General features: G+C 50.0%; 1 protein-coding gene across 2 annotated transcripts in view; it reads left to right on the top strand.

Annotated features, from left to right (window-relative positions):
• Positions 1-22,366, top strand: part of rasgrf1 (Ras protein specific guanine nucleotide releasing factor 1) — a 30,910-nt gene extending 8,544 nt beyond the window's left edge. Inside the window, exons 2-28 of one of the 2 annotated variants that reach the window (XM_042343106.1) lie at positions 6,074-6,180; positions 9,714-9,861; positions 10,046-10,138; positions 10,715-10,968; positions 11,229-11,308; positions 11,719-11,912; positions 12,422-12,531; positions 13,374-13,492; positions 13,632-13,792; positions 13,977-13,997; positions 14,556-14,619; positions 14,818-14,948; positions 15,128-15,210; positions 15,542-15,790; positions 16,158-16,384; positions 16,689-16,814; positions 17,080-17,250; positions 17,602-17,708; positions 17,954-18,066; positions 18,633-18,690; positions 18,811-18,905; positions 19,043-19,127; positions 19,414-19,611; positions 20,373-20,452; positions 20,713-20,830; positions 21,121-21,189; positions 21,309-22,366. In XM_042343106.1, the coding sequence (XP_042199040.1) occupies positions 6,074-6,180; positions 9,714-9,861; positions 10,046-10,138; positions 10,715-10,968; positions 11,229-11,308; positions 11,719-11,912; positions 12,422-12,531; positions 13,374-13,492; positions 13,632-13,792; positions 13,977-13,997; positions 14,556-14,619; positions 14,818-14,948; positions 15,128-15,210; positions 15,542-15,790; positions 16,158-16,384; positions 16,689-16,814; positions 17,080-17,250; positions 17,602-17,708; positions 17,954-18,066; positions 18,633-18,690; positions 18,811-18,905; positions 19,043-19,127; positions 19,414-19,611; positions 20,373-20,452; positions 20,713-20,830; positions 21,121-21,189; positions 21,309-21,401 (3,354 nt within the window). In that variant the 3' untranslated portion in view covers positions 21,402-22,366. Of the gene's footprint in view, positions 1-6,073; positions 6,181-9,713; positions 9,862-10,045; positions 10,139-10,714; positions 10,969-11,228; positions 11,309-11,718; positions 11,913-12,421; positions 12,532-13,373; positions 13,493-13,631; positions 13,793-13,976; positions 13,998-14,555; positions 14,620-14,817; positions 14,949-15,127; positions 15,211-15,541; positions 15,791-16,157; positions 16,529-16,688; positions 16,815-17,079; positions 17,251-17,601; positions 17,709-17,953; positions 18,067-18,632; positions 18,691-18,810; positions 18,906-19,042; positions 19,128-19,413; positions 19,612-20,372; positions 20,453-20,712; positions 20,831-21,120; positions 21,190-21,308 lie in introns of both variants that reach the window. The other variant, XM_042343105.1, reaches the window with a different exon arrangement.
• The last annotated feature ends 2,410 nt before the right edge of the window (positions 22,367-24,776 follow it).

Here is a 24,776-nt window from a genome sequence, read left to right as displayed (position 1 = left end):
AATGGACCGTCCCGTTTCCACAAGATAGAGGACATGACTTGTCTGAATTGACTGCTGATAAAACATTTCAATTAAACACAAGAGTTATCCGTTGTTAACATACAAATAGAATCCTTGTCAGTCGGGTCCCAGTGGACACGATTCCACAGTGCAGATCTGCCCTTTGTTTGGCTCTAATTAACACTAATCTGGCAATCAGTTTCTGAGAAAACACGATTCAGTGTGGCGAGAGGTAACGTCACATGCAATCCTCATAGCTGGGGCAAAATGGTCTGTGTTGGCTCTCATCTGGTACCTTTGCACACCTGCCCGCCTGTTCAGGTGGACGCTAAAGAATAGGCTCTATTGGAAAGGTGAAGGGAGTTCCTCTTGCCTGGGGTCCCGAGCCAACAATTCCCCCCGCAGATAAAATCGGTCAATCGCTTCATGGCTGTTTATATGACAGCGAGCTGTGTATAAATTGGCTGCCGGGTTCGTTCACCTACAAAACAGTACAGACTCCAGAACTGGATTTGTTGCACTCACTGAATAAAGTAATATTAGGGTGTGTTTTGTGAAGCACTCCCAGATGTTATCCTACATTGAGGGCGCTACATTAATGCAACTTGTTGGTGGTGGTGGTGTGTGTGTGTGTGCGTGTGTGTGTATATATACTGTACATGTACACATATAGGGTGACCCCCTTATTAAGCACCTTAGAGCACGAGTTTGTGTTTAACGGAGGTCTATGGGCTTGGAGCTACGGGACGTGTGGAACATTCCAGCTTCTGACCTGTCCAGATATGACATCGGTGCTGATCTGATGACCCGGTAGTGGTGTTAGTGGCCATTTTTGTTGTGTGGACCTGTTGTGATGCAGTGTCTAATTTGTTTAGGTCCGAAACCTTGGATCATATGGGAGGGAGGGGGGTGTGGCTCTGTATATAAGTAATATACATATTTCTGTACGCCCAGCCCTGATATTCACTTCTGGCATTCATAACTGAACGCACATTAGCAGCTATTCCCCCTGCTATGTGATCACACGCGTTTTGCTTGTCTGACCTACTTAACAGTGGGGGACCTGTCAGTACAAAGCAGTCCTCCGTGCATAAAATGTGTTTTCTTTTTTTTTACTTCATGGTTTGATGTGTTCTCCGCAGATCAGGATCCATTTTATCCATTGTGAACCAGGGAGATCTTCCTGTGCTCGATAAGAACGCAAATAAGAACGCCCTGATTCACAGTTGTTCCAATATAAAATGCCATTTAATCGGTGTGTGTCCCTTCCCCTTCTGATTTCCTCCCACTCCATCCCCTTTTTTTTCCCAGGGATGGGCCGAGCCAGGTAGGGAGTCATTGCCATCTGCTGCTTCGTTGAGCTATTAGCGGTCAGGATAGTTGATGCTTTTTATTCCCTCGAATAATACGGGATGTGAGCCAAGCCATTCCTACCCATACGGGCCTCTCTTTACCCCGCGGTAATCAATACTAATCCTTGCCTTTTGATACGGCGGCTTTCACGTCAGGAGGAAGTCTCAAAGGGCTTCGCAGCACGCGTATGTGCGGCGTGCAGGAGGTGACATCAGCAGCGATCCGAGACCCGGAAGCGCTGATGGCGGGCGGTCATCTTATTTTTTTTTAGCGCCTCCCTTCCAGCGTCTGTGGCGCGTTATTTAACATCCACCTGGGAGCAGGCGAAACAGTACCTCAGTTTAACGTCTCATCCGAAGGACGGCGCCTCCGGCAATGTGTAGACGATGAGCTCGACGTCAAGATGTGGGGCTTGAACCCGCAACCGTCTGACCTGGAGGTGAGAGCGCGACCAGGCTGACACTTGACGGTGCCTCGGGAGAGATTGCCCTCCGCGTAGTAAGCCGATTGCTCGCTCGCCCGCTCTCCACTCGGGGAAGGTTGGCAATTTGTTCCAGTGTGCTATTAAATAGCTCTCAATTTTAAAAGCGTAATTTAATTTTACATCCTGAACGTAATGGAATTTATCAATCTTCCAAAGCCCGCGTCGGAATCCTTCACCTCGATAACTGCAGAAGAAACACGCTTGTTCTCGATCAGTCTCCGCCGTCCTCTCACCTGCTCGTAACACGGGCGCTCTGAGACGTGAAAGGCGCTCCCTCAGATGGCAAAGGTTATTATCGATTTATCGCTGGGTAAATAGAGCGAATCTTGAGCCAGGTGGAATTTCTGCCCTTGTATTAATAATAATAATAAATAATAATAATAATAATCCTTGCATTGATATAGTGGTTGAGCCGGCCTGAGATGTCGTCGAGACGTCTCAAAGCGCTTCACAGGCTGTACTGTAAAGTGGCTTGACTGTATATTTTGTGGGCGAACCGCGGCAGCCAATAGCGCACAGCAGCGTCCCCGCAAACAGTCGTGGAGTGAAGTGACCTAATTATTATTTTTGTACCCAGAAACGTCGTAGCCATCGCTCTCCCTCCCTCCCTCCCTCCCTCCCGGGATTGCCGAGAGCAAAGCAGGGGTCGACGACCCCTCCAAAATATTTTGAATTATTACCGACCGCCCTCGCCTGACGTGACCCTGCGGTCACTTTGCAGACGAGCTCCTCTGCCGTTTCCTGCGCTGGTGAGCGGTTCCCATCTTGACGCGTTGCCGTTAAGTTCCCTGTTGTAGCAGAAGGTTCAAGCAGCAAAAAGTCTCTGAGGAGCAGGAGCTCTGGCGAACAGTCGGTGTCTGACAGCTACCAGCACAAGCTAAACCCTCGCAGGAATCAGGCGGAGAACCACTGAAATGATCTGCATCGACCCTCCCGCCTCCACGCCAACTGCCGATACCTTGGCCATTCGACCAGTGCCTATGGTCACCTTCCCCCCCACCCCCACCCCCACCCTGGCTCGGTGTCGTGCTCTGGGACGCTGTGGGGTGCTGTGTAAATGCAAGCTCTCGTTACTCTTGTGGCTGGTCTGCGGGAACTTTGCCGGGTATTTTTGGAGAGACTTGGACTTGGCAGCTACTCCCGGTGAAGCACTTTTAGACCCTTTGACTTTTTATGTCAATGAAATGTGAAGGTTTATTGTACATAAAGTGCAACACTGTTAAATCAGACCGCCATTGGGGAATCTGGTGAAGACTGTGGGTGGGACATGTGTGTACGCGTGTGCGTCCGTGCGTGTGTGTGTGTGTGTGTCTCTCTCTCTCTTTGTATGTCTCTCGGTGTGGGTGTGAGAGTGTGTCTGTGCGTCGTTTTGTGGGTGTGTGTGTGGGTGTTCTGTTCAAGCGCTCTGAAATGCTACCCTGTGTGAGGGGCGTTATATGAATGCAAATTGTTGTTGTTGTGGTTGTTGTGTGTGTGTGTGTGTGTGTGTGCGTGCGTGCGCACGCCTGTGCCTCTTTGGGTCTGTGTGAGCGTAACTGTGGTGTGTGTGTGTGTGTCTGTGTAATTGCCAAAGCGAACAATTTTTAAACCGTGTTTCTATGAAAACGGCAATCCACAAAGTGAGAAACTACGGAGTGTTTATGAATTTGAGAGGCCTTTGATTGATAACACCACGTGATTGCCGCTGGTAACCAAGTTAAACAACCAGGAGGTGTTTCCCCATCGCTCACTCCGGTTTATACAGTGCTTCTGATACAACGATGGCCAGTGTTTGCAGCGTCAGCGAGGGTCCTCACCGCCTGAGGGGTGGGGAAGGTTGATCGTCAGTAATGGCAGCTAAGTTCCGAGTGAAGCAAAGCCTTTGGGATGTGTTGCTCAGCATCTGAAACCTTTTACCGGTTGCTCTGAGCAGAAGGGCTCTCAGCAAACAGAGGGCAGGGGAGGCATGACATGTTTACTGTGCTTATTTAAGTCTGTGTGTGTGTGTGTATATGTATGTGTACTTCTACTTGTGTGTGTGTGTGTCTATATTATATGTATATAATCGTGTGTGTATAAAAAAACCTCTATCCTCTCCCTTGTTCTGTTGCTGATCTTAAATTGGCGTCTAGTTACCGAGTCTCCTATTTAAGGTGCACATTTATACATCTCACTCAGGTAAAATGGGGAGAAATACTCTGTAGGCATTGAGTACGAGTGCACTAATGTTTGCCGTGTGCCGGGTGTGTGTACAGAGCTACGTTGGCGGAGCCCGGTACAGGGTAACACCCTGGAAACCACACTGACCTTCGCTTCTTTGCTATTCCCGGCTCCTCACTGGATCTCCCTACTCCAACCTCAATCACCTGTGCCCTTTTATATTGGTAGTTCTCCCCCTCAATGCTTAATAATAATAATCCTTCCATTTGGCACAGTGTCTTTCACATCCCGAAGGGCTTCACAGGATATACTGCAACACGTAATGACCGTGCGTTTTGAGAACGGAGGGATATAGAAGGTACAAAGCCCACGGGCTATGGTTATCGAGCTGTGGTCATTGTAGGTAGACACCCAGAACTTGTAGTAGCAACAGCGCGAGTCATCCCTCCTCTGTGACAATGCTCTTTCCCCATTCATGGCTTGGCTTTCTTTGTCATGTGCGTAGATCACAAAGTGTGTAGCATGGTGCTATAAATATTACGCTTTCTCGCTGCGAGCTTCTATTATCCTCTCTGTTAAAAAGGCACTCCAATCTCTCTCTCTCTCGCTCTCTCTTTTTTTCCATAGCATGAATCAGCTCACACATCATTGAAGAGAAAATATCCCGCTTCCCACCATTAGACCTTGAGATCAGCCGAGGCTTAGCTCAGCCGGTGTCTTGTTCTGCACAGCGACACTCGCTGATCTCGATTCCCCTTGACTTCGTGCCCACCTCAACTAATAATAATAATCTTTGCGTTCAATACAGCGCCTGATCACGTCTTTGAGATGTCTCAAAGCGCTTCACAGGATATACTGCAGAGTGAATTGACTGTGTATTTTGTGGGCGAAAGGCAGCAGCCAATTGTGCACAGCAGCTTCCCAGCAGTCACAGTAATATCCTGCGAAGCGCTTTGAGACGTCTCAAAGACGGGAAAAGGCGCTATGACGAATGCAAGGAGTATTATTAGTAAGGACACTCGGCCGTGACGAGAGGTTACAGCGGCTGAGCGTGTTCACGAAGGAGCAGACACGATGGGGAGGTTCTCTTAATAATAATAATAATAATAATAATTAATAATATCTAACTGACCTCTGCTAGAGCGAGTGGAAGAGCTGGAAATAATGGGGTCCTGGTCTCGGGGTAGGGGTGGGTGGGTGCGGAGGGGAATAGACATTTCACGTTGCACTTTATGCACTTCGTGTGGTTATCATAATCGCCAGATTTGTTTTTAACCAGGTTTCTCACACCAGCTGGTTTGCCACTGACGTTAGCCTCTTTAACACTGCGTTGAGTGTAAGTGAATCTTTCCTCTGTGTAAAGTGGACACTTTAGGCTGGAGTACGGATTAGAGCAGCAGCAGCAGAGGTTTCCCTTTGCCAACGCGTTCTGCTTCTCTGATTTATTCCAAAATACTGTAGCTCTAGTTATCGTCAACGTGTGGAGGTGTTGAGGACAAAAGCTTTGTGTTCATTCTCTCTCTGTCTTTATCTTTCTGTTTTTCTCTCTCTCTCACTCTTTCTCTATTCTTCTTCATCGATGACATCTCACACGATACCTTGCTGGCAGTTGCTCTCATTCCCATGCCCGCGCTCTCCTCTTTCCCTTTGTCCTAGAGTTATGAAAGCCATTTGTTTTGTTGGTTTTAAGATAGCTGCCATTTTGTCAGGTTGGACTTAACTACCCAATTCCCTGCTTTTTCCTCCGCACACATCCGTCTACTTTTTTTCCCTCTTCAAATGTCCAGTTGCTTCTCCTTTTGGTCAGCCGGGTGTCTGACACACGCGGAAACCCATCAGCTTGCTTAAGAGTTCCACGTATGTTGGACACCTACACATGGGAATTTCCCGCGTGTGGAATAGAACTCTCTCCCTGGAGGGACGTGTACTGATTACTTATTTCCAGAGAGTATCAAACACAAGTTGGCGAGAGTCAAGGCTTGGAGTGTGTGTAGGGATAACTGCTGGTCAGGTCTTTGACTCTGCTCTGATGTGTTCGCGCTCTGACCTACCGGTTGATACTGAGCTAAAAACCTACCGCCTCTCCTCTTGTTCCAGTACTACTTCACCATTAACTTTGGCCACGATGGACAGAAGGTACTGGAGCTGAGGACGGAGGACGTGAAGGATTGTGAAGAGTGGATGACAGCAATAACCCACGCCAGGTCAGGTGTTTATTAAAAGGGGTGGGTTTTGGTTTGGGGTGGGGGGGGGGGGTGGGGACACTGTCTTTAAAGGGGTTGGGTTGGTTGAGGGGGGAATACCGTCTATAGAGGATGGTTCTCATTGGGCAATAAATTCAACAGAGTGTTGATGGAGGGATTCTTTATCTTCAAGCCATATTAAAATGAATATTTTTAGTAGAAAATCGTTGACGATTTGGCAATTGAGGTTTATTCATGGTCATTTTATTAAATGTGTCAAACGGTTAAATGATGGAGTGGGCCTGGCGGGCGCAGCAAAGGGTGGAAGCCTCAAGTTCCAGCTCTGAGGAGAGTAGTTAAGCGTCAAGTGACTCTACGTTATATCAGCCATCGCCAGAGAGAGAGAGAGAGAGAGAGAAAGAGAGGAATTAGGTCATTGTTTTTCCCATCAATTTCACCCTCGCTATTAGCTGTAATTACATTTGTGAATCCTCTTTAGGTAACACTGGTTGTATAATTAGTGAGGATCAGACACACACAGGCCTCCAAACTGTGTGAAACACAGGAGGTTTGATGGTTAGAGCTCGGACTGGGAAACAGAAAGAATTGCGATGGCTGGAACTGAGGTTCAATCCCGGGGAGACAACTGAGCCTCCAGCTCAAACCCACAGCCGAGCTCAGAGTGAGAGGACAACCGACTGAGCCAGGCTGACATTAGCTCAGTGCTCTGACCTGCTGTGCGGATGATCAGAAAGTTTGCAACAAGAACTTGCATTTATATCTAGCGCCCCTCACACAGGGTAACGGCTCAGAGCTCTTGACAGTGGCGGTCGATAGTAAGATTGGTCATAGAGGAAGGTCGCCAGCCATGACCCGAAGAGGGAGAAGGAGGGGGCAAACTGGAGGGATTGAGGAAGTGTCCCAGGGTTTGGGGGCAGAGTGGCTGAAAGCCAATGGTGGAAACGGAGGGCACGAGGGACAAGCAGTAAGTCGGAGTCAGTCGAGCGAAGGCAACGGGGAGCGGATTGGGGAATAAGCAGGTCAGAGAGGTAGGGACGTGCCAGAGCGAGAGGATCTTGAAATCGATCCGTTCGGTCACAGGGAGCCATTGGAGCCTGACGAGGACTGGTGTGATGGGGGGCACGGAGGTTAGTGTGGGTGAGTGTCTCCTGCAAAGAGGGTGAGAGAGAGAGAGAGAGAGAGAGAGAAGGAGTCAAACAGAGACAGCGAAAGGGAGAAAGTGATAGCAGTGAGACCAGGTGCAATTTCAAGCCTCCGGGCAGGCGAATTGAGGGAGATATTTGTTGTGAATAAAAAGAGCATCTTTATATAAAAGGGTCAATGCTGCAGTGATAGCACTGAGAACAGCACAAAGCCGGCAGCTAAACAATAGCACTTCAAGGGTAGGACAGCAAATCCACAAACCAACGATTTATTTATTTACTCAGAGGCCGCGTTAGCTGCTGAGGACGGCTCCTGGAGGTGACAGAGTTATTGCAGTTTACGGTCCATTAATCTGCTGATACAGTCCAGGCGCGCTTTATAATTAACACAATTAGTTCATTTTTGCGTGAATTTTTTATTGCGAGTGTGATCCAATATGTCACTGCGAAGCTCGTGATGGGTGTGGGGGGGTGGGCGTCGGGGGGGCGGTGGATGGGGTGGGGGGGGGGTGATTTACAGAGACAGGGAGAGCTGTTCTCCTCGCGCAGTGGTTTAATTGGTGACTGGATCTCGGGAACCTGAATTATAAAATAATTGGTGGTTAACAGGAGAAGCCGCCAGCGGGGCTGTGAGGGAAGAAGAGAAGATTTTTTTCTCTCTCTTTGTACTCACTCGGGTTCTTCGTTTGTGCTGCTATTCCCTCTGCTGTGTAAGAGCATTCATCCACACAGAGTTTTCTGGGGACAAGATTAGACGTAGTGACTATTTCTCTCTCTCTCTCCCTCTCTCTCTTTCTGACCTCCCAGCTGAGTGGGAGCAGCATTGGAAATCATTCTATAGTGTGCAGCTTACACATACACTTGTACACGCTGGCACACTCACTTACATACACACACTCAAGGCATATCGTGCGTCCAAGTGTATGTGACACTTGCACACGTGTGCGTATTGTGTGTATGCACACGTGCACACTTACGCACGCACACCGCACAATCACGTATGCACGCACACACGCGCACACACACACGCGCGCGCACACGCGCGCACAAAACAGGGTCAGAAAATCATAAAGGAAAATCTGCTGGAGGGGAGAAATAATACGGAAAAAATGTTACAATATAAAGCAAGGCAATTATTCAGATCGGTTGCTGCATTTGCTTGGACAAGATTTATAGTCGACGCAAGTAATATTTTATCTCCTTTGTTTTTTTTAAAAAAAAACTTTGGGACCAGACAGGATTGACATGTAACAGTCGCGCGTGTTCCCTTTATTCTGGTCGCGCACGGAAACCCATCACCGTGCTAAAGGGTATCCGAAAGAGACCGAGAGTTCCATGCATCCCGACCGCACTCCTGACCGGAAGGTGGATCTGAAAAGCAAACTCCAAACTCCACGCCTCCCTCAGTCTGTCCTTCGTTCAGCGAAACAAGTTTAAGACTGATGTTTGGCTTCACCTCAACAGCTCCACTGATCCCTCATTCATCCCGATCCGTGCTGATTCCCAGCTCTTCCCAAAAACAGTCACGGTGTATCATTGCCATCTGCTGTTGAGTCCTGGATGCTGCAACACCCGGATCATTTCACTGAAAGTCATTGAGATAAATAGCCACTGTACCAATAGGATTAACAGGTTAAAAAACACCCACCCAGTCAGCCCTCGTGGTCAGGGGTCCGTCCTGCACCGAGTGACACAAGGAGATCTTTACGTTGAAGCCAAGCAGAGTGTCTCTCGTCTTACAAATGATCCCGTTTACGGTTTTATTCATGTATTACCTGAGCTGCCAAACAGTCCGTCCCTATCTGCCCTGCCCTGGGCTGCCCTGGGCTGCCCTGGGCTGGGCTGGGCTGGGCTGGGCTGGGCTGCCCTGGGCTGGTCTGGGCTGGGCTGCCCTGGGCTGGGCTGGGCTGCCCTGGGCTGGGCTGGGCTGCCCTGGGCTGGGCTGGGCTGCCCTGGGCTGGGCTGCCCTGGGCTGGGCTGGGCTGCCCTGGGCTGGGCTGCCCTGGGCTGGGCTGGGCTGGGCTGCCCTGGGCTGGGCTGCCCTGGGCTGGGCTGGGCTGGGCTGCCCTGGGCTGGGCTGCCCTGGGCTGGGCTGGGCTGGGCTGCCCTGGGCTGGGATGGGCTGGGCTGCCCTGGGCTGGGCTGGGCTGCCCTGGGCTGGGCTGGGCTGGGCTACCCTGGGCTGCCCTGGGCTGGGCTGCCCTGGGCTGGGCTGCCCTGGGCTGGGCTGGGCTGGGGTGAAGTTGTTGGTGGGGATTTCAATGTGAGGACGAGGACCTGGAATCCGATCCGCGGGGAGACGGGGAGTCAGATCAAGGCGGGATCCGAGGTTTATCCCCCCGCCCCCATCTCCGTCCTTTATTCAGTCTCTCCGTGTTTTTTTCTCTACAGCTACAGGAACCTGGCAACGGAGCACGAGTCTCTGATGCAGAAATACCTCCACCTGCTGCAGATCGTGGAGACGGAGAAGACCGTCGCAAAGCGGCTCCGACTTCAGATCGAGGACCAGGAGATTGAAGTGGAACGACTGAAAGCTGAGGTAGGAGGCGGGGGACGGGACCCAGACCGATGTTCCTCACGCCCACTGTGAAGGGACATCAGTGGTGGGATTATTCAATCAATCACTCAACCACTCACTCACTCGACCACTCACTCTCTCTCTCTCTCTCACTCCCTCACTCACTCTCTCTCTCACTCACGCTCTCGCGCTCTCTTTCTGCCAGATCACCTCGCTGCTCAAAAGCAACGAGCGCAATCAGTGCTCCGAGCCAGCCGCCCAGAACGACGAGGATTTCGACATCACCAAAATCAAAAAGGTAACATTTCCGTTGGGCCGGGGTATCGGGCAATACGGGGCAAGGGAGGGGCAACTGGAGTTGAGGTACAGAACAGCTGTGACCCATCACTGAAAGGTACCTTGGAAACTACCTCTACAGAGTGACGTAAACTGTAATACCGTCTTAATAACAATAATGATGATGATGATGATGATGATGAAAATAATAATCTTTCGCCCACAAAATATACATCAATTCACTTTACGGTGTGACCTGTGAAACCCATTCGAGACGTCTCGACGACGTGATCAGGCGCTACATTAAATGCAAGGATTATTATTAATTATTATTAATCCTTGCATTTGGGACAGTGCTTTCGCACTCAAAAGGACGTCTCAAAGCCCCTCACGGGTTGTACCGTAGAGCGTAGTGACTGTGTTTTGTGGGGCGTGCACCTTGTCGGATTCAACACGTCTCTCTCCCCCCCTCCATCCCACACGCACACACACACGCGCACCCGCACACACACCCACACACACACACGCGCACCCACACACCCACCCACACACACACACACATACCCACCCACCCACACACGCACCCACACACACACAGGTGCAGAGCTTCCTGCGGGGCTGGCTGTGCAGAAGGAAATGGAAGACCATTATCCAGGACTATATCCGCTCCCCGCACGCCGAGAGCATGAGGAAGAGGAACCAGGTGGTGTTCAGCATGCTGGAGGCCGAGGCCGAGTACGTGCAGCAGCTTCACATCCTCGTCAACTGCTTCCTGCGGCCCTTGCGCATGGCCGCCAGCTCCAAAAAGCCCCCCATCAACCACGACGACGTCAGCAGCATCTTCCTGAACAGGTGAGGAGAGATTCCCGCTTCTCCCCGGCTGCTGCAGGGGGGGGGGCTTCGAAACGCGCTGAACTGTTGTGGACGCCTCTCTCTCTCTCTCTCTCTCTCTCTCATGCTCTCTCGTCCTTTTTATCTCTCTCTCGCTCTCTCTCTCTCTCTGTGAGAGGATGGACCTCGGGCTTCTTTTGTCTCGCAAGTCTTAAGCGCTTGTATTCTGATCACCTCTTCCCCGCGTCGCTCCCCCTTTTAACGTCCGTCTCTCTTTGCAGTGAAACCATCATGTTTCTGCACCAGATATTCTACCAAGGACTGAAAGCCCGGGTTGCCAGCTGGCCCACTCTGGTCTTAGGTAAAGTCCGTCAAAATGTCTCTTGCCCTCTCCCTGATCCATAGTAATTCTTGCATTTGATGGTCATGCGGGTCCACTCAATCCACCGCTCTTTGCGGAAAGCCGCTGTGCGATCGGCTGCTGCATTTTGCCCACCAAACACCCGGGCAAATCCACTTTACCGTGCGTCCTGCGAAGCGCTTTGAGGCGTCTCAACGACGCGATAAGGCGCCGGGTCAAACGGAGGCGTTAGGCAAAGCGCTTCGCAGGTGATTGTGATTGTGTTTGGATCAAATGCCCTTTCCCTCCACGTAACTCCCAAAAGTCTCCAAATCGAGGTATTGACCGAGGTATTAATTGTTGTGTCTCGTTCCCTTCGCTCACTCCTTCCCCCCTCCCACCCCCTCCCCCCCCACCCCCCCACCCCACAGCTGACCTGTTTGACATCCTGCTGCCGATGCTAAACATCTACCAGGAGTTTGTGAGGAACCATCAATACAGCCTACAGATCCTCGCCAGCTGTAAGCAGAACCGGGACTTCGACAAACTCCTCAAACAGTACGAGGCCAAACCAGACTGTGAGGAGAGGACCCTCGAGACCTTCCTCACCTACCCCATGTTCCAGGTAACACACGGAGCCCGTGGGCCCACCCTGGCCCTCCTCTTTGGTCACCCTCCTACCCCCAACCCCCACCCCCAACCCCCCACCTCCCGATCACAACCCCCCGGCTCGGGTGCAAATCCTCGACTGTCCAGCGCCTTGGGGAGAGAGAGAGATGGGGTTTGAGAGAAGGAGAGAGAGAGAGAGAGAGATGGGGGGAGAGAGAGGGAGAGATAGGGGAGAGACGGGAGAGTGATGAAGAGAGAGAGGGATAGAGAGGGAGAGAGAGAGAGAGATGGGAAATAATAATATTACTATTAATGTTATGAAGGGATTATTCCCCCCGGAAAGTGACCCCCCCCCCCCCCCCCCCCGCGATCGACTAACAATTTTATTAATTAATGAGACGCAGACGTCCTCCCGACATGGAAGACGCTGCGTAAGTGTTGTCCTTGTGCGGCGTGGCTGCGTTTCCTGTGGTTGAGCTGTTGTTGCTGCGAGCTGCGTGTCTGGACTGCGTTTCTCTCGCTCAGATCCCCAGGTACATCCTGACGCTGCACGAGTTGCTCGCGCACACCCCGCACGAGCACGTGGAGAGGAAGAGCCTGGAATACGCCAAATCCAAGCTGGAGGAGCTGTCGCGGTGAGTCAACCCCATCACACACTCACACTCTCACGCTCACGCTCACACTCAGACTCACTCTCACACACTCACTCTCACGCACTCACACTCACGCTCATGCTCACACACTCACTCTCACACAACCACCACAAGATTTCATTTATAGAGCGCTCACACACTCACTCTCACACACTCACGCTCACTCACTTTCACGCTCACACTCTCACTCTCACTCACGCTCACACTCACTCTCACACTCACGCTCACTCACTTTCACGCTCACACTCTCACTCTCACTCTCACTCTCACTCACGCTCACACTCACTCTCTCACTCACGCTCACTCTCACACTCACACTCACGCTCACACTCACGCTCACTCACTTTCACGCTCACACTCTCACTCACTCTCACACTCACTCTCACACTCACTCTCACACTCATACTCACTCACACACTCACTCTCACTCACACACTCACACTCACTCACACACTCACTCACACACTCACTCACACACTCACTCTCACACTCACTCTCACACTCACACTCACTCTCACACTCTCACGTTCACACTCACTCTCACACTCACTCTCACTCTCACACTCATGCTCACACTCACGGCTCGGGGCCAGGGTTGAGGGTGTCTGTCGCTCTTTTCCTCATCCACCATGACACTGGCTCTGTGACCTGCCCTCCCCTCCAGGGATTTGTGACGCGTCAAAAACCTGCCGATGCATCCCAAAACATCGCCCTGGGTCTTGCCACGATAAGATCCCCTGTGAAACGTCTTCTCCGCGAGACCGAGGACCCTCCCTCCCCAGCTTGTGTAACCCTCGCTCCTCCTGTTTTCTGTCTCCCCTCAGAATAATGCACGACGAAGTGAGCGAGACCGAGAACATCCGCAAGAATCTGGCCATCGAGCGGATGATCGTGGAGGGATGCGAGATCCTGCTCGATACCAGCCAGACCTTCGTACGTCAAGGTACCGGGAAACTCCGAACACCACAGGGCAGGAGAGAGAGAGAAACCTCCGCTGCCTTTAAGCGCTCGCTCCCAGACCTGACCCGACCCGAAGGAACCGATGTTAATTGTTGTTGTTGTTGTTGTGGTGGTGGTTTCAGGTTCACTGATCCAGGTGCCGATGACTGAGAAAGGGAAGATCACCCGAGGCCGTTTGGGATCCTTGTCCCTGAAGAAAGAGGGAGAAAAGCAGTGTTTCCTCTTCTCCAAACACCTGATAATATGCACCAGGGGATCGGGAGGAAAGCTGCACTTAACCAAAGTAGGTGCTTGTCCACACACTGGGGTCTATACTCCATAAAGGCCTCCGACGAGGGTGGGAGGGAGGGAGGGAGGGAGGGAGTGGGGGGGGGGGGGGAGGGAGGGAGGGAGGGAGGGATTATCACCTTTTCCGTGATAGTTGTCTAAAAGTTCACCTAAAATATGTTTTCCATTTTCTTTTCCAGATGCTGTTCGACAGCAAACGGGTGAGTGCAATAATAATAATAATAATAATAATAATAATAAAAATAATAATAATAATAATAATAAGCCTCGCATTTGAGGCAGCGCCTAATCACGTGGTCGAGACGTCTCAAAGCTCTTCACGGAATATACTGGAAAGTGAATTGACTGTATATTTTGTGGGCGAAACGTGTGTGTAATGAGAGTCATCCAGAGTTCGATGCTCGAAGGGTTAAACGCGTGTATCATTGTCCCGGCCCTGGACTATCGTGGAATGCGCTCCCGCAGAAAACAACAACAACAACAATGTTTATGCCACGCTCTTCACGCTGGACAGCATCTCGGAGCGTTTAAAACCACGGACGCAAAAGATAATGGGTTGTCTCACAAGGGAGATAGAGACTCGGGAAGCAAGGATGCTACGTGGCTATGGAGGAAAGGAAGGGAAATGGGGTTAGAAGATCTGCTTTGAATAAATAAATTGGCGGAACAGGCTCGAGGGGCTGAATGGCCTCCTCCTGTTTTTAGACCATTGGCCGCTGGTTCCCTAATAATATTAATCCCTGTCTTTTACCTTCTAGAATGGAGTCCTGTCACTCATTGACTGCACGCTAGTGGAGGACACAGAAGGAACCGAAGATGAATGTAAGTCAAAGAGATTTGTTCGCATTGGGGAAGGGGAGTGAGTGGGTGGGGGGGAGGGAGGGGAAGTGGGGGGAGCGGGGAGCGGGGAGGGGGAGCAAGCAAGCGGGTGGTGGGGGGTTTAAAATATTCCACTCCCTCCCACCCCAATCGTCACCTGGACCTGGGTTAAAATGCGTCTCATCTGTTGGCACCTCACAGCCCGGTCACAGGACATGGAGCACCTGGACTTCAAAATGGTGGTGGAGCCCAAGGACTCGCCCTCATTCACCATCATCCTGGTGGCTTCGTCCCGTCAGGAGAAGGCAGCGTGGACAAGTGACATCAGTCAGGTCAGTGACAGCGAGGGTTAGTATCAACGGCTATTTTAATGATGAGCGTCAGAAAAAAAGTAACGTTATTTACCGCATATTTATAGCATCCCACAGTGAAGCAAGTCAGAGTAAAGATACAATGCACTCCCTCTAACCCAACAGTAGACTTTCACTGAGACGCTTCCTTTTAATTTCAGTGCATAGACAACATTCGCTGCAACGGTCTCATGATGAACGCATTCGAAGAAAATTCAAAAGTTACCGTGCCCCAGATGATCAAGTGAGTACACTGGGAACCGGTGGTTAGTTGATTGTCGGATCGATTTCCAGGGGTAATAATCCCTCCCCCAAAAATAATAATAATAATAATTTGGTCACTCAATCCACGGCTATTTGTGAGACGCTGCCGTGTGCAATCGCCTGCCAAGTTTCGCCCGCAAAATACACAGTCGCTACACTTGACAGTGTGCCGTGTGAAGCGCTTTGAGACGTCTCAACGACGTGTTAAGGCGCTATGTCAAATGCAAGGATTATTATTCATTATGATTATGATTATTATTATTATTATTGTTGTGGCTCACCTCTCCTGTTCTTGTCTCTCTGCTCCCCAGGTCGGACACGAGCCTGTACTGTGACGATGTGGATATCCGGTTCAGTAAAACCCTCAACTCCTGTAAAGTTCTCCAGATCCGCTATGCAAGCGTGGAGCGCCTGTTGGAACGCCTGACCGACCTGCGCTTCCTGAGCATAGACTTCCTCAACACCTTCCTGCATTCCTACCGGGTGTTCACCACAGCGGAGGTGGTGCTGGACAAACTCATCACAATCTACAAAAAGCCCATCAGTGCAATCCCAGCAAGGTAATGAATGTCCAGCTCCCATCCTGACCCTGTCAGACTCTTCCTCGTTTCTGGTCAATTCACCTCTTGTCGCTGACTTGCCAGTCAATGGAAATTGTCTCACTCTGTTTCACTCCATGAGGAAAACCATTCATGAATTTGGAAGACCTCTACGAGAGAATCGCTCTCGACCTTTCAGCGCGCACTGGTCGAGGTCAGAGCTCGCTCGCTCGCTTGTTAATGCACCACAGCTGCGGGGGTTTCACTCCCACACATCACTCGTCCTCTAACGATCGCAGTAAACCTTTTTCAGCTTCGAGCGAAAAAATGACTGTCAATCTCTTCCGAGTCAGTCGCTCCAATGGCTTCGCTTCCCTTGTCCACGCAGGTCACTGGAACTCTTCCTCGCGAGCAGTCAGAATAACAAGCTTCTGTACGGGGAGCCTCCCAAGTCACCGCGAGCCAGTCGGAAGTTCTCCTCCCCGCCACCTCTGTCCATCTCCAAGTCGTCCTCGCCGATCAGGAGGAGGAAGCTTTCCCTGAACATTCCCATCATCACAGGAGGCAAAGCTCTGGATCTGGCTGCGATGGCCTGCTCGTCGAACGGCTATGCAAGTATGTATTCTTCCATGTCGCCTTTCAGTAAGACCACGCTGGACATTAACAAGCTCTATGTGTCGAGTGGCTACTCCAACAAGCTCTCTGACGAGGCAGAGGGCAAAGCGGAGAAACCCGAAGACGTGAGCTCCAGCAAAGCAGGTGAGCTCTGGCCTGGCCCAATGGGTCACGGAGCGAGAGTCAGACTAGTAGTAATAATAATAATAATTATTATTTATTAATTATTGGGCGCTATATAAATGCAAGTTGCTGTTGTTGTTGTTCTGACCCCGGGTCGGCCTGGGTCTCTTGTCCCCACTAGGCCCAGATAAGACGGTGAAGGAGGACACCGAGCCTGAGCAGGCTCCTAGCGACGAGACCGAGAGTGAGACGTCACCAACAAAATCCCCGACAACCCCAAAGCAGTTGAAAGGCAAGAACTCTTCAGGTAAGACTCCCGGGCTCCTTAGCGGGACTTTGTGAACACCCTGTACAGCTGGGAGAGGGGAAGGGCAGGGAGTGGGGAATTGATTCAAACCTCAACCCAACCAATGGAAGTTCCTTCTCCTCACCTGAAACTCCTACGCACTGTGGGCTTTGCTCTGCGACTCTCCTTGGGCTGGGACGAGGTCGTGGGAACGTGTAAAAGATGGCCTGCTCGTATTATTTCTGGGTATTATTTCTTTCTTTCTTCATTCTGCGGAATTCCCCAGAGTTCTCCTTGTTTTCCTACAACAACGGAGTGGTGGTGACCACCTGCCGGGAGATGGACGGCAACCGCAGCTCCCTGTCTGCGGCCTCCGCCTTCGCCATCGCCACGGCCGGAGCCAACGAGGGCACCCCCACCAAGGAGAAACTGCGGAGGATGTCACTGGCCAGTGCAGGTATTTGCTGTGTTAGTATGTGTCGAGCTCGGCTCAGCCCCACATCCGGCTCCCCCTTCCCCCCCACCCAATCCTCCTCTTACCCCTCCTCCATCCATACCCTGCCCTGAAGGTCATCCACTTCCTGGCCACTCGTGGGGCTTTGCTGGCTTCTACGCGACATCTTTGTTTGATGTCAGCCGCCAACGGGATTTCCCAATTTAGAATCGCTCGCAACCTGAGAGAGCGCGGGAGAGGGGGAGAGGGGGAGAGAGAGAGAGAGAGAGAGAGAGAGAATAAAAAGGAACCCTTCCTTCATTTACTTCTCTGACTGTTCCTGCCTCTGGTCCTGTGACCTGCTGCCTCGCCCAGGTTTCCCGGCCGACCAGAGGATCTGCGACAAGGAGTTTGTGATCCGAAGAGCAGCAACCAACCGGGTGCTCAACGTACTGAGGCACTGGGTCTCCAAGCATTCCCAGGTAGAGTACTCTCACAAGGTGTATCAATAACCCATGTACCCGGCTCCGGGTCAGAGTCCGCCATTGTTAAGCGCTCCGAGACGCTGTATAAATGCTAGTTATCGCCGTTGATGATGTTGCCGTTGTTGTTGTTGTTGTTTTAGGCCCTGGCCCCAGTGTAAGCTGAGCTGCCCAATGGGCTCCTCTTGTGTTGCGACGCCTACGAGTCGGGTGACTGTTAACTGTTCCCTTTCCTCCCGCCGCAGGATTTCAATGTGAACTCTGAGCTGAAGAGCAAAGTCATCGGGTTCCTGGAGGAGGTCATCCACGACCCAGAGTTGCTCACACAGGAGCGGAAAGCGGCAGCCAACATCATCAGGTTAGCGACTCGCTAACCAGTGGTCGCTGTGAACCACAGGCGCAAATTGGGACCTCTTTAGTCACCCCAAAAACTCAACGGGAGCTGCGTTTGTGACTTAACATTAAACTAAATAAAATACAATTTTGCTCACGAATTACACAGTCTCTGCACTTGACGGTATGTTACGTGAAGCGCTTTGAAACGTCTCAATGACGTGATAAGGCGCTATATCAAATGCGAGCAGTATTATTATTATTATTATTATTATTATCTGTTAAACTGAATAAAGAGATGGAATATAAAACTAACTTTAGCTGCGGTGCTAAGATGTATCTTTATATGAAGTGCAACAGCTGTGTTTGTGTGTGTGAGTATATGTTGATGGTTGGATGGAGTTTAAAGGTTATGTAAGAAAGATCTATTGTAAGAATAATAATAACTTTCACATTGGGAGGATATTCCAAGGCGCTGGACAGCCAGGGATTTGGACCTGAGCTGGGGATTGGGTTTAATTAAATAATAATTGTTGTTAATTAAGACATCTCAAAGCACTTGATAAACACCGCTGTGTCTCTGTGTTTCAGGACTTTGACCCAAGAAGATCCAGGAGACAATCAGACCACCTCGGAGCTCGTGAACTCGGTTGGTGTGAGCCACTGTCCGTTTAAACTCCCAGATTGCTTTGTGCGAGAGGTAGTTTTTACAGTCACTGATTTTCTTTTGAAAACTGTCGCAATCTTCTTCTTCTTCCCCTTTGTAAAGGCTGAAGAGGAGACGTTTGAAAATCTCTCGGCCCTGGAGATCGCCGAGGAGTTGACGTTGCTGGATCACATAGTTTTTAGGTGCATCCCCTACGGGTAAGTTGGCTGTGGCCTCGGTGCCTGTCTATCCCAGCTCCTGCAGGTGTTTCCTTCCAGCCCCTGTCCTCGCCCTGACGTGTATAAAGCCGGTTTTGTGTATAAGCTGCTCTGATGAATGGCTCCATTGCTTGCAGTGAGTTTTTCGGCCAGGGTTGGATGAAACCCGAGAAGAATGAGCGAGCTCCCTACATTATGAAAACCACCAAACACTTCAACGATGTAAGTGGTGCCGTTACGTGGGTCTGATTCCTTGCGAGTTAGGCACAGCCCTGTTCTTCCTGTGAGTTTTTGATTTTCTCTGCATGTCTCTATCCCCCTTTACATCAACTAAAGACGAACGTGAGTTCCTGAAGATACCATTGCATTGCCAGCGCGGGGCTGAAGCTTTGCTTGGCAAGTTGCCATGATCTTTAATCCTAAACCCTGTCCTTATTCTTCTCTTGCCCCCCCCCCCCCCCCATCCCCGCCCAACCGCACACACACACACACACACACACACACACAGATGAGCAATTTAATCGCCTCTGAGATCTTGAAGAGTGAGGATGTGAATGTCAGGACGGGAGCCATTGAGAAGTGGGTTGCAGTCGCCGACATCTGCAAGTGTCTCCACAACTACAACGCAGTCCTGGAGATCAGTTCCGCGCTCAATCGAAGCGCTATCTTCCGACTGAAAAAGACCTGGTTGAAAGTATCCAAACAGGTAACTGGGGGACGATTCCTTCGCACCCACATACACACACCACACACACACCATACACACACACACACACCACGCACACATACACACACCACACACACACCATACACACATCACGCACACACACACACCACACGCACACACACCACACACCACACATACACACCACGCACACGCACACACACACCACACACACGCATACACACACACCACGCACACACCACGCACACACCACACACACACAACTCTCTGACTTCTATGTCTAGACTTGAACTACAGTTTGGGCTGAGGTTCCAATGAGGTGTGCGTGTGTGGTGGGGGGATGTGGGGGGGGGAGGGGGGTGTTGGGGTGAGGGGTTTGCTATATTATTGTAGGTGACGTCCTTCAGATGAGACGTTAATGCAAGTTCCTGTTCCACCTGTTCAGGTGGACGTTAAAGATTCCATGACACTGTCGGAAAAGAGAAAGGAGTTTCTTCCGGTGACCTGACCAACAATTCACCCCTGTACCCACACCCCCCACACCCAGATACATTTATTGTTCACTTACTTTGCTGCTTTAGAACATCACTTGAGTTTTGCACTTGCCGGTAAATAAACAGTCACTAGACGTGGCAGCAATCGTCTATCTCGCGAAGGTTCGACATTTTAGCCGCTGTATCAAATGCAGGAATTATTCTGATGATGATTATGATTATTAATTGTGATTTCACCCCAGCAGACTCGCGCTCCCCACTCAATACACGTTCTTTGGTTTGTTTCAGACCAAGGCTTTGATCGATAAACTGCAAAAGTTGGTGTCTTCGGAGGGAAGATTCAAGAACCTCCGAGAAGCGTTACGGAAGTGAGTCGCACTTTCCCAAACGTGTTGTGCTTTCTGCGCAAACAGCGCAAATTGTAGCAAAAAAAAAAAACCCAAACAAGCCTGAAATCCTTCCTTGGTAACTTATTTCCTGCTTCGCACTGTCCATGCATTTTGTTTCACATCTCAAATCCCCTTCTCTGTGTCCAACTGCTATGAAGTGCTGAGAGTGTTGTGATAACTTGACTCTTCTGCGTAACAGACAATCTTTATTTCCTCCCCCACCCCCACATCATCTGAAGTTGTGATCCTCCGTGCGTTCCGTACCTGGGGATGTACCTGACAGACCTGGCGTTTATCGAGGAGGGAACTCCCAACTATACTGAAGATGGATTAGTCAACTTCTCCAAGATGAGAATGGTAGGTCTCCGTCACATTGCGCTTCATCCCTTGTCTTTCAGTCTTTCAGATGAGACGTTAAACCAAGGTCCCGCCTGGCTGTTCAGGGGGACGTTAGAGATCCCGTGGCGCTATTCGAAAAGATAATGGAGTTTCTCTGTCACGGTGTCCTGGGCAAATAAAATCGGTCACTCGATCCACGACTGTTTGTGAGACAAAGAATTGCGGCCTGTTCAATTGCATTGTGTGGGGCTTTGTCCTGTGGTTTCCAGTTGAGTATTCTCACCTTCTCCCCGTGTCTATGTTAACAGATATCTCACATTATTCGAGAAATCAGGCAATTCCAGCAGAACTCGTACAAAATAGAGCAACAACCTAAGGTCTGTATATCTTTTTTATTTCCAAAATGCATGTATACTAACTATAATCGACCATTATATTGGATAATTGTTTAATTCCAAACCAAGCTCTAATGGAAAGCCGTCTTGTGTTGAATCAGGTCTCACGCTATTTGCTGCTGCGGCCAGATGTCCTGGATGAAGAGAGTTTATACGAAGCTTCCCTACGGATGGAACCCAAGCTCCCCACCTGAATCCCGGCCACTCCTCCCCCCGCACTCCTCGCATCCGAAATCTTGCATCAATGATGATACCACTGTTCTCCTTCTACATGCTGTGCATGGGGCATCACCGAAGAGTAGACACTACCTACACAACCGGAGCCCGTCACCTACCTGTGCCCTCTGGAGTGGCGTTTGCAAATCAATCGCTGCCATCTACTACTTTAAAGGGTTCAAAGTGGTGCAGCAGTTCAAGGGCTTTGTGGCAACACTAATAAGTGATTTAATTTAGTCACCTCTATCTAAAACAAACGCTCCTTTACATACATCCTGAGAGGTAAAGTAAGTTAAACCACTGTCCTTTCACCACCAGGACCTGAGTTCCAATCCAGCCCAGCCTGACAGCGTGAAAGCCTCGCTCACTCCCTCTCGCTGCCAGAGGACCACGTGAGTTAACACACAAGCCTTTCACTTTGACTACATGGTTTCCAATCCAATGATTACCCTCTGAGTCGCTGTACAGTATCCAGGCTCTGCAACAGCCGATAGATAGTAAGTGTCCCCATTCACCAACAACAGGCAAAGCACTCCGTGGGAGGAGATTATTGAAAACTGGCTCCAGAGAGATTTGAGCCCTTTTTTTATATAGCCAGAAAACATTAAAGCTTAGATTTAGAGGCATCCTCTTACAGGCACTTAACATTATTTTACAGAAATCGGTTGGAATACTTCCTCTTCTTTTTAAACCTTTTTAAAGATTTCTCTCCGGAATTAGATTAACGTGTGAGTCCCTCTGGGGAGAGAGTGTACAGCACTTTCCACACACAGGGACATGGAGTGCAGTGATTTATATGGTTTGGATACTCTTAAGCATGCTGGTGGTTTCCGCATGTGTTGGACACCAAGCGATTCACTGTTCTTCTACAAAGGCTTAGGATAGATTTTTTGTCACTTAAACCTTCAGCGCTGTCCTGTACTGTGCTGGGCTGTGCTGTACTCCACCCTGAGCCTGACTGTGATGCCCAGGTCCCAGCAACAGACCAAGGATTATCACACAAGCCTTTGGTCCAAAAGACGTTCAACTCAGAATGTGGCCATTGAGCTCAATCTTCCTCGTCTTGGGAGAGATTAAAAATTGTGACCATAAAAATGAACATGTGGTTACAGAATACATAGGGCTTACTCCCACCCACCTGGTTTGCCTTTACCTGAGGGGTCCACATGGGTCAGACACCCGACTGACCCCCAAAAAATCAATTCAGCTCCAACTAGATCCCACTCAACTCCTCCACTCCTTTCAGGAGAACATTCTTAGGTATGGAAAATCTCTGCACCTCACCCCAAACCCCTTAAAACTGTTGCACCGTCAACCTCTACGAAACCTCAGCCACACTTCCTGCATCAACGACAGAAGTCTGCAAACTTTCAGTTTATCCTGAGTTTACTTATCTCACCCTATCTAACCTTATTTAGAATTTTTGATGTATGCTTTATAAAAATAACACCCAAAAATAAAACAAAACTGAAGTCTTTCGTATATGAAGCCAAGGTTGGGAAATTGCACCAGTCCAAGGTCGGAGCCTGTGCGTGTGTCTGTCTGTGTGTGTGTGTTGTCATGGGATAGGATCAAAGCTGTAGGACTTGTTCAGAGTCTTTGGTCATCTTTTCCCCTTCCCAATCCCACCGCCCAGCTCGGGTGCCCAGCCAGCAGCGTCGAGCGCTTTGAAACGTCCTTCCAACGTGAAGAAGGCGCTATGTAAACGTCCTGACGTTTCTGGAAGGGAAGCACAAAAAAGTATTGCTTGTGGGGCCTGCAGACGTCTCACAAATAGGGCATCCAGGAGGCTGGACAACCCACCCACCCACCCACCCAGCAACAGCTGAGAAAGTGTGACTCTTGCCGGACTCGATATCCGCCACCAGAAGGGGCAACACCATCACAAGCTCTGCGGGTGTCGCAGGCTCAGCCACTGGGCAGCGGCTTGTGATGGCGGAGCTGTGTTTTGTGACCCCCTGGCAAGACCTCGGAATGGGTTTGAGATAGTTTTTATTTCCAGCCTTGTTGCATGCCCACAATTCCACGGAGCTGGTGCGGTTTTTTAAAAAAAATGAATGAGAGGAACGCCAGAGAGTTTTGCCGTTCCTTCTCCGATAATATCTGTTTCGCCCGCCTGCAAAATTACGCAGTCCATTCATTCACTTGACGGCGTGTCCCGTGAAGCGCTTCGAGACGTCTCGGAGACGTGATAAGGCGCTGTATCAAATGCAAGGGTTGCTATTGTAACGGTGACCCTTTTCCAGACTCTAAGCTGCAAGTGGTGCCACACGGTATATGTCTCCAGTGTTTCGTCAGCTCCATTAAATTTCAACAGTCAAAGCCCGAGAGCCTTCTACCACCTTTTATTGTCATGGGAAGAAAAATTCAGGATCAACTTGGAGAGACACTCCGTTGGCATCAGCCCAGCAGTGCGTCTACTCTCTCATTCGAAAGACTCCGCGCTCCATTGGGAAGTGAATATCTTGTCTTCTGGTGAAACCTTCCACTCCTGAACTCTGAAATCCAGGGATAACGTTAAGTTTCTTTCCAGTTCAAGGAGACCGCATGCCTTTGGCTACTCCACCGGCATTGTTATGTCCACTACAGGTATCCTTACACAAGCAATCCCAAAATAATTAGTTTTTAGTATTATATCAGCAGTGAAATATAATGATATATTCCTATTTTTCGTATCTAGAATATTTCCATACTTACCGAATGGCTCGGACTGCAGAGCTCTTTGTGACGTTGCGGTTAATTCCGAGACTATGATTTGTGACACGTTTTGGAACGGAATCCCGTTGCACTCTTGATAGGAGATTTTATTTGAACACGGCACCAAGAGTATTCTTCTCTCTGTACCGGGTCGGTGCTTGAACCTTACTTAGTGCATAATTAAAAGTCACATTCTGTAGATTGAAACAACACCGTCTGAACGTTTTTATTTCTTCCGAGTATTACAGACAAGAAGCTGCAAAGCTCTCATCTCACCCATATGGGGCATTTTATTAGAATTGGCAGAACGGGGGGTGGGGGGGGAGTGTGGGGGGGAGGCTTTGGCTGGAAGTTGGCGGAGGGAGTTGCGGGTCTAAGATTGGCTGTGCTGTCCCCTTCAGCTCAAATATCACTGTCACATTGATAATGGGCGCTTGACCAATATAACAGAGGACGTTCATTAAAGAACCTGAGGCACTACTTGAAGAGAGAAAGGAGTTTCTCTCTCCCGGTGTCGTGTCCTGGCCATCAATCTCCCAAATAGAACTCACGACTGTTTGCGGGACGCTGCCGTGCGCAATTGGCTGCCGCGTTTCGCCACAAAATACACAAGTCAATTCACTTTGCAATAAATTCTGTGAAGCGCTTTGAGACGG

This window comes from Callorhinchus milii, unplaced genomic scaffold (assembly GCF_018977255.1).
Source record: "Callorhinchus milii isolate IMCB2004 unplaced genomic scaffold, IMCB_Cmil_1.0 Scaffold22, whole genome shotgun sequence".
NCBI classification, from domain to species: Eukaryota; Metazoa; Chordata; class Chondrichthyes; order Chimaeriformes; family Callorhinchidae; genus Callorhinchus; species Callorhinchus milii.
This window is presented reverse-complemented; position numbering and strand designations above follow the sequence as displayed.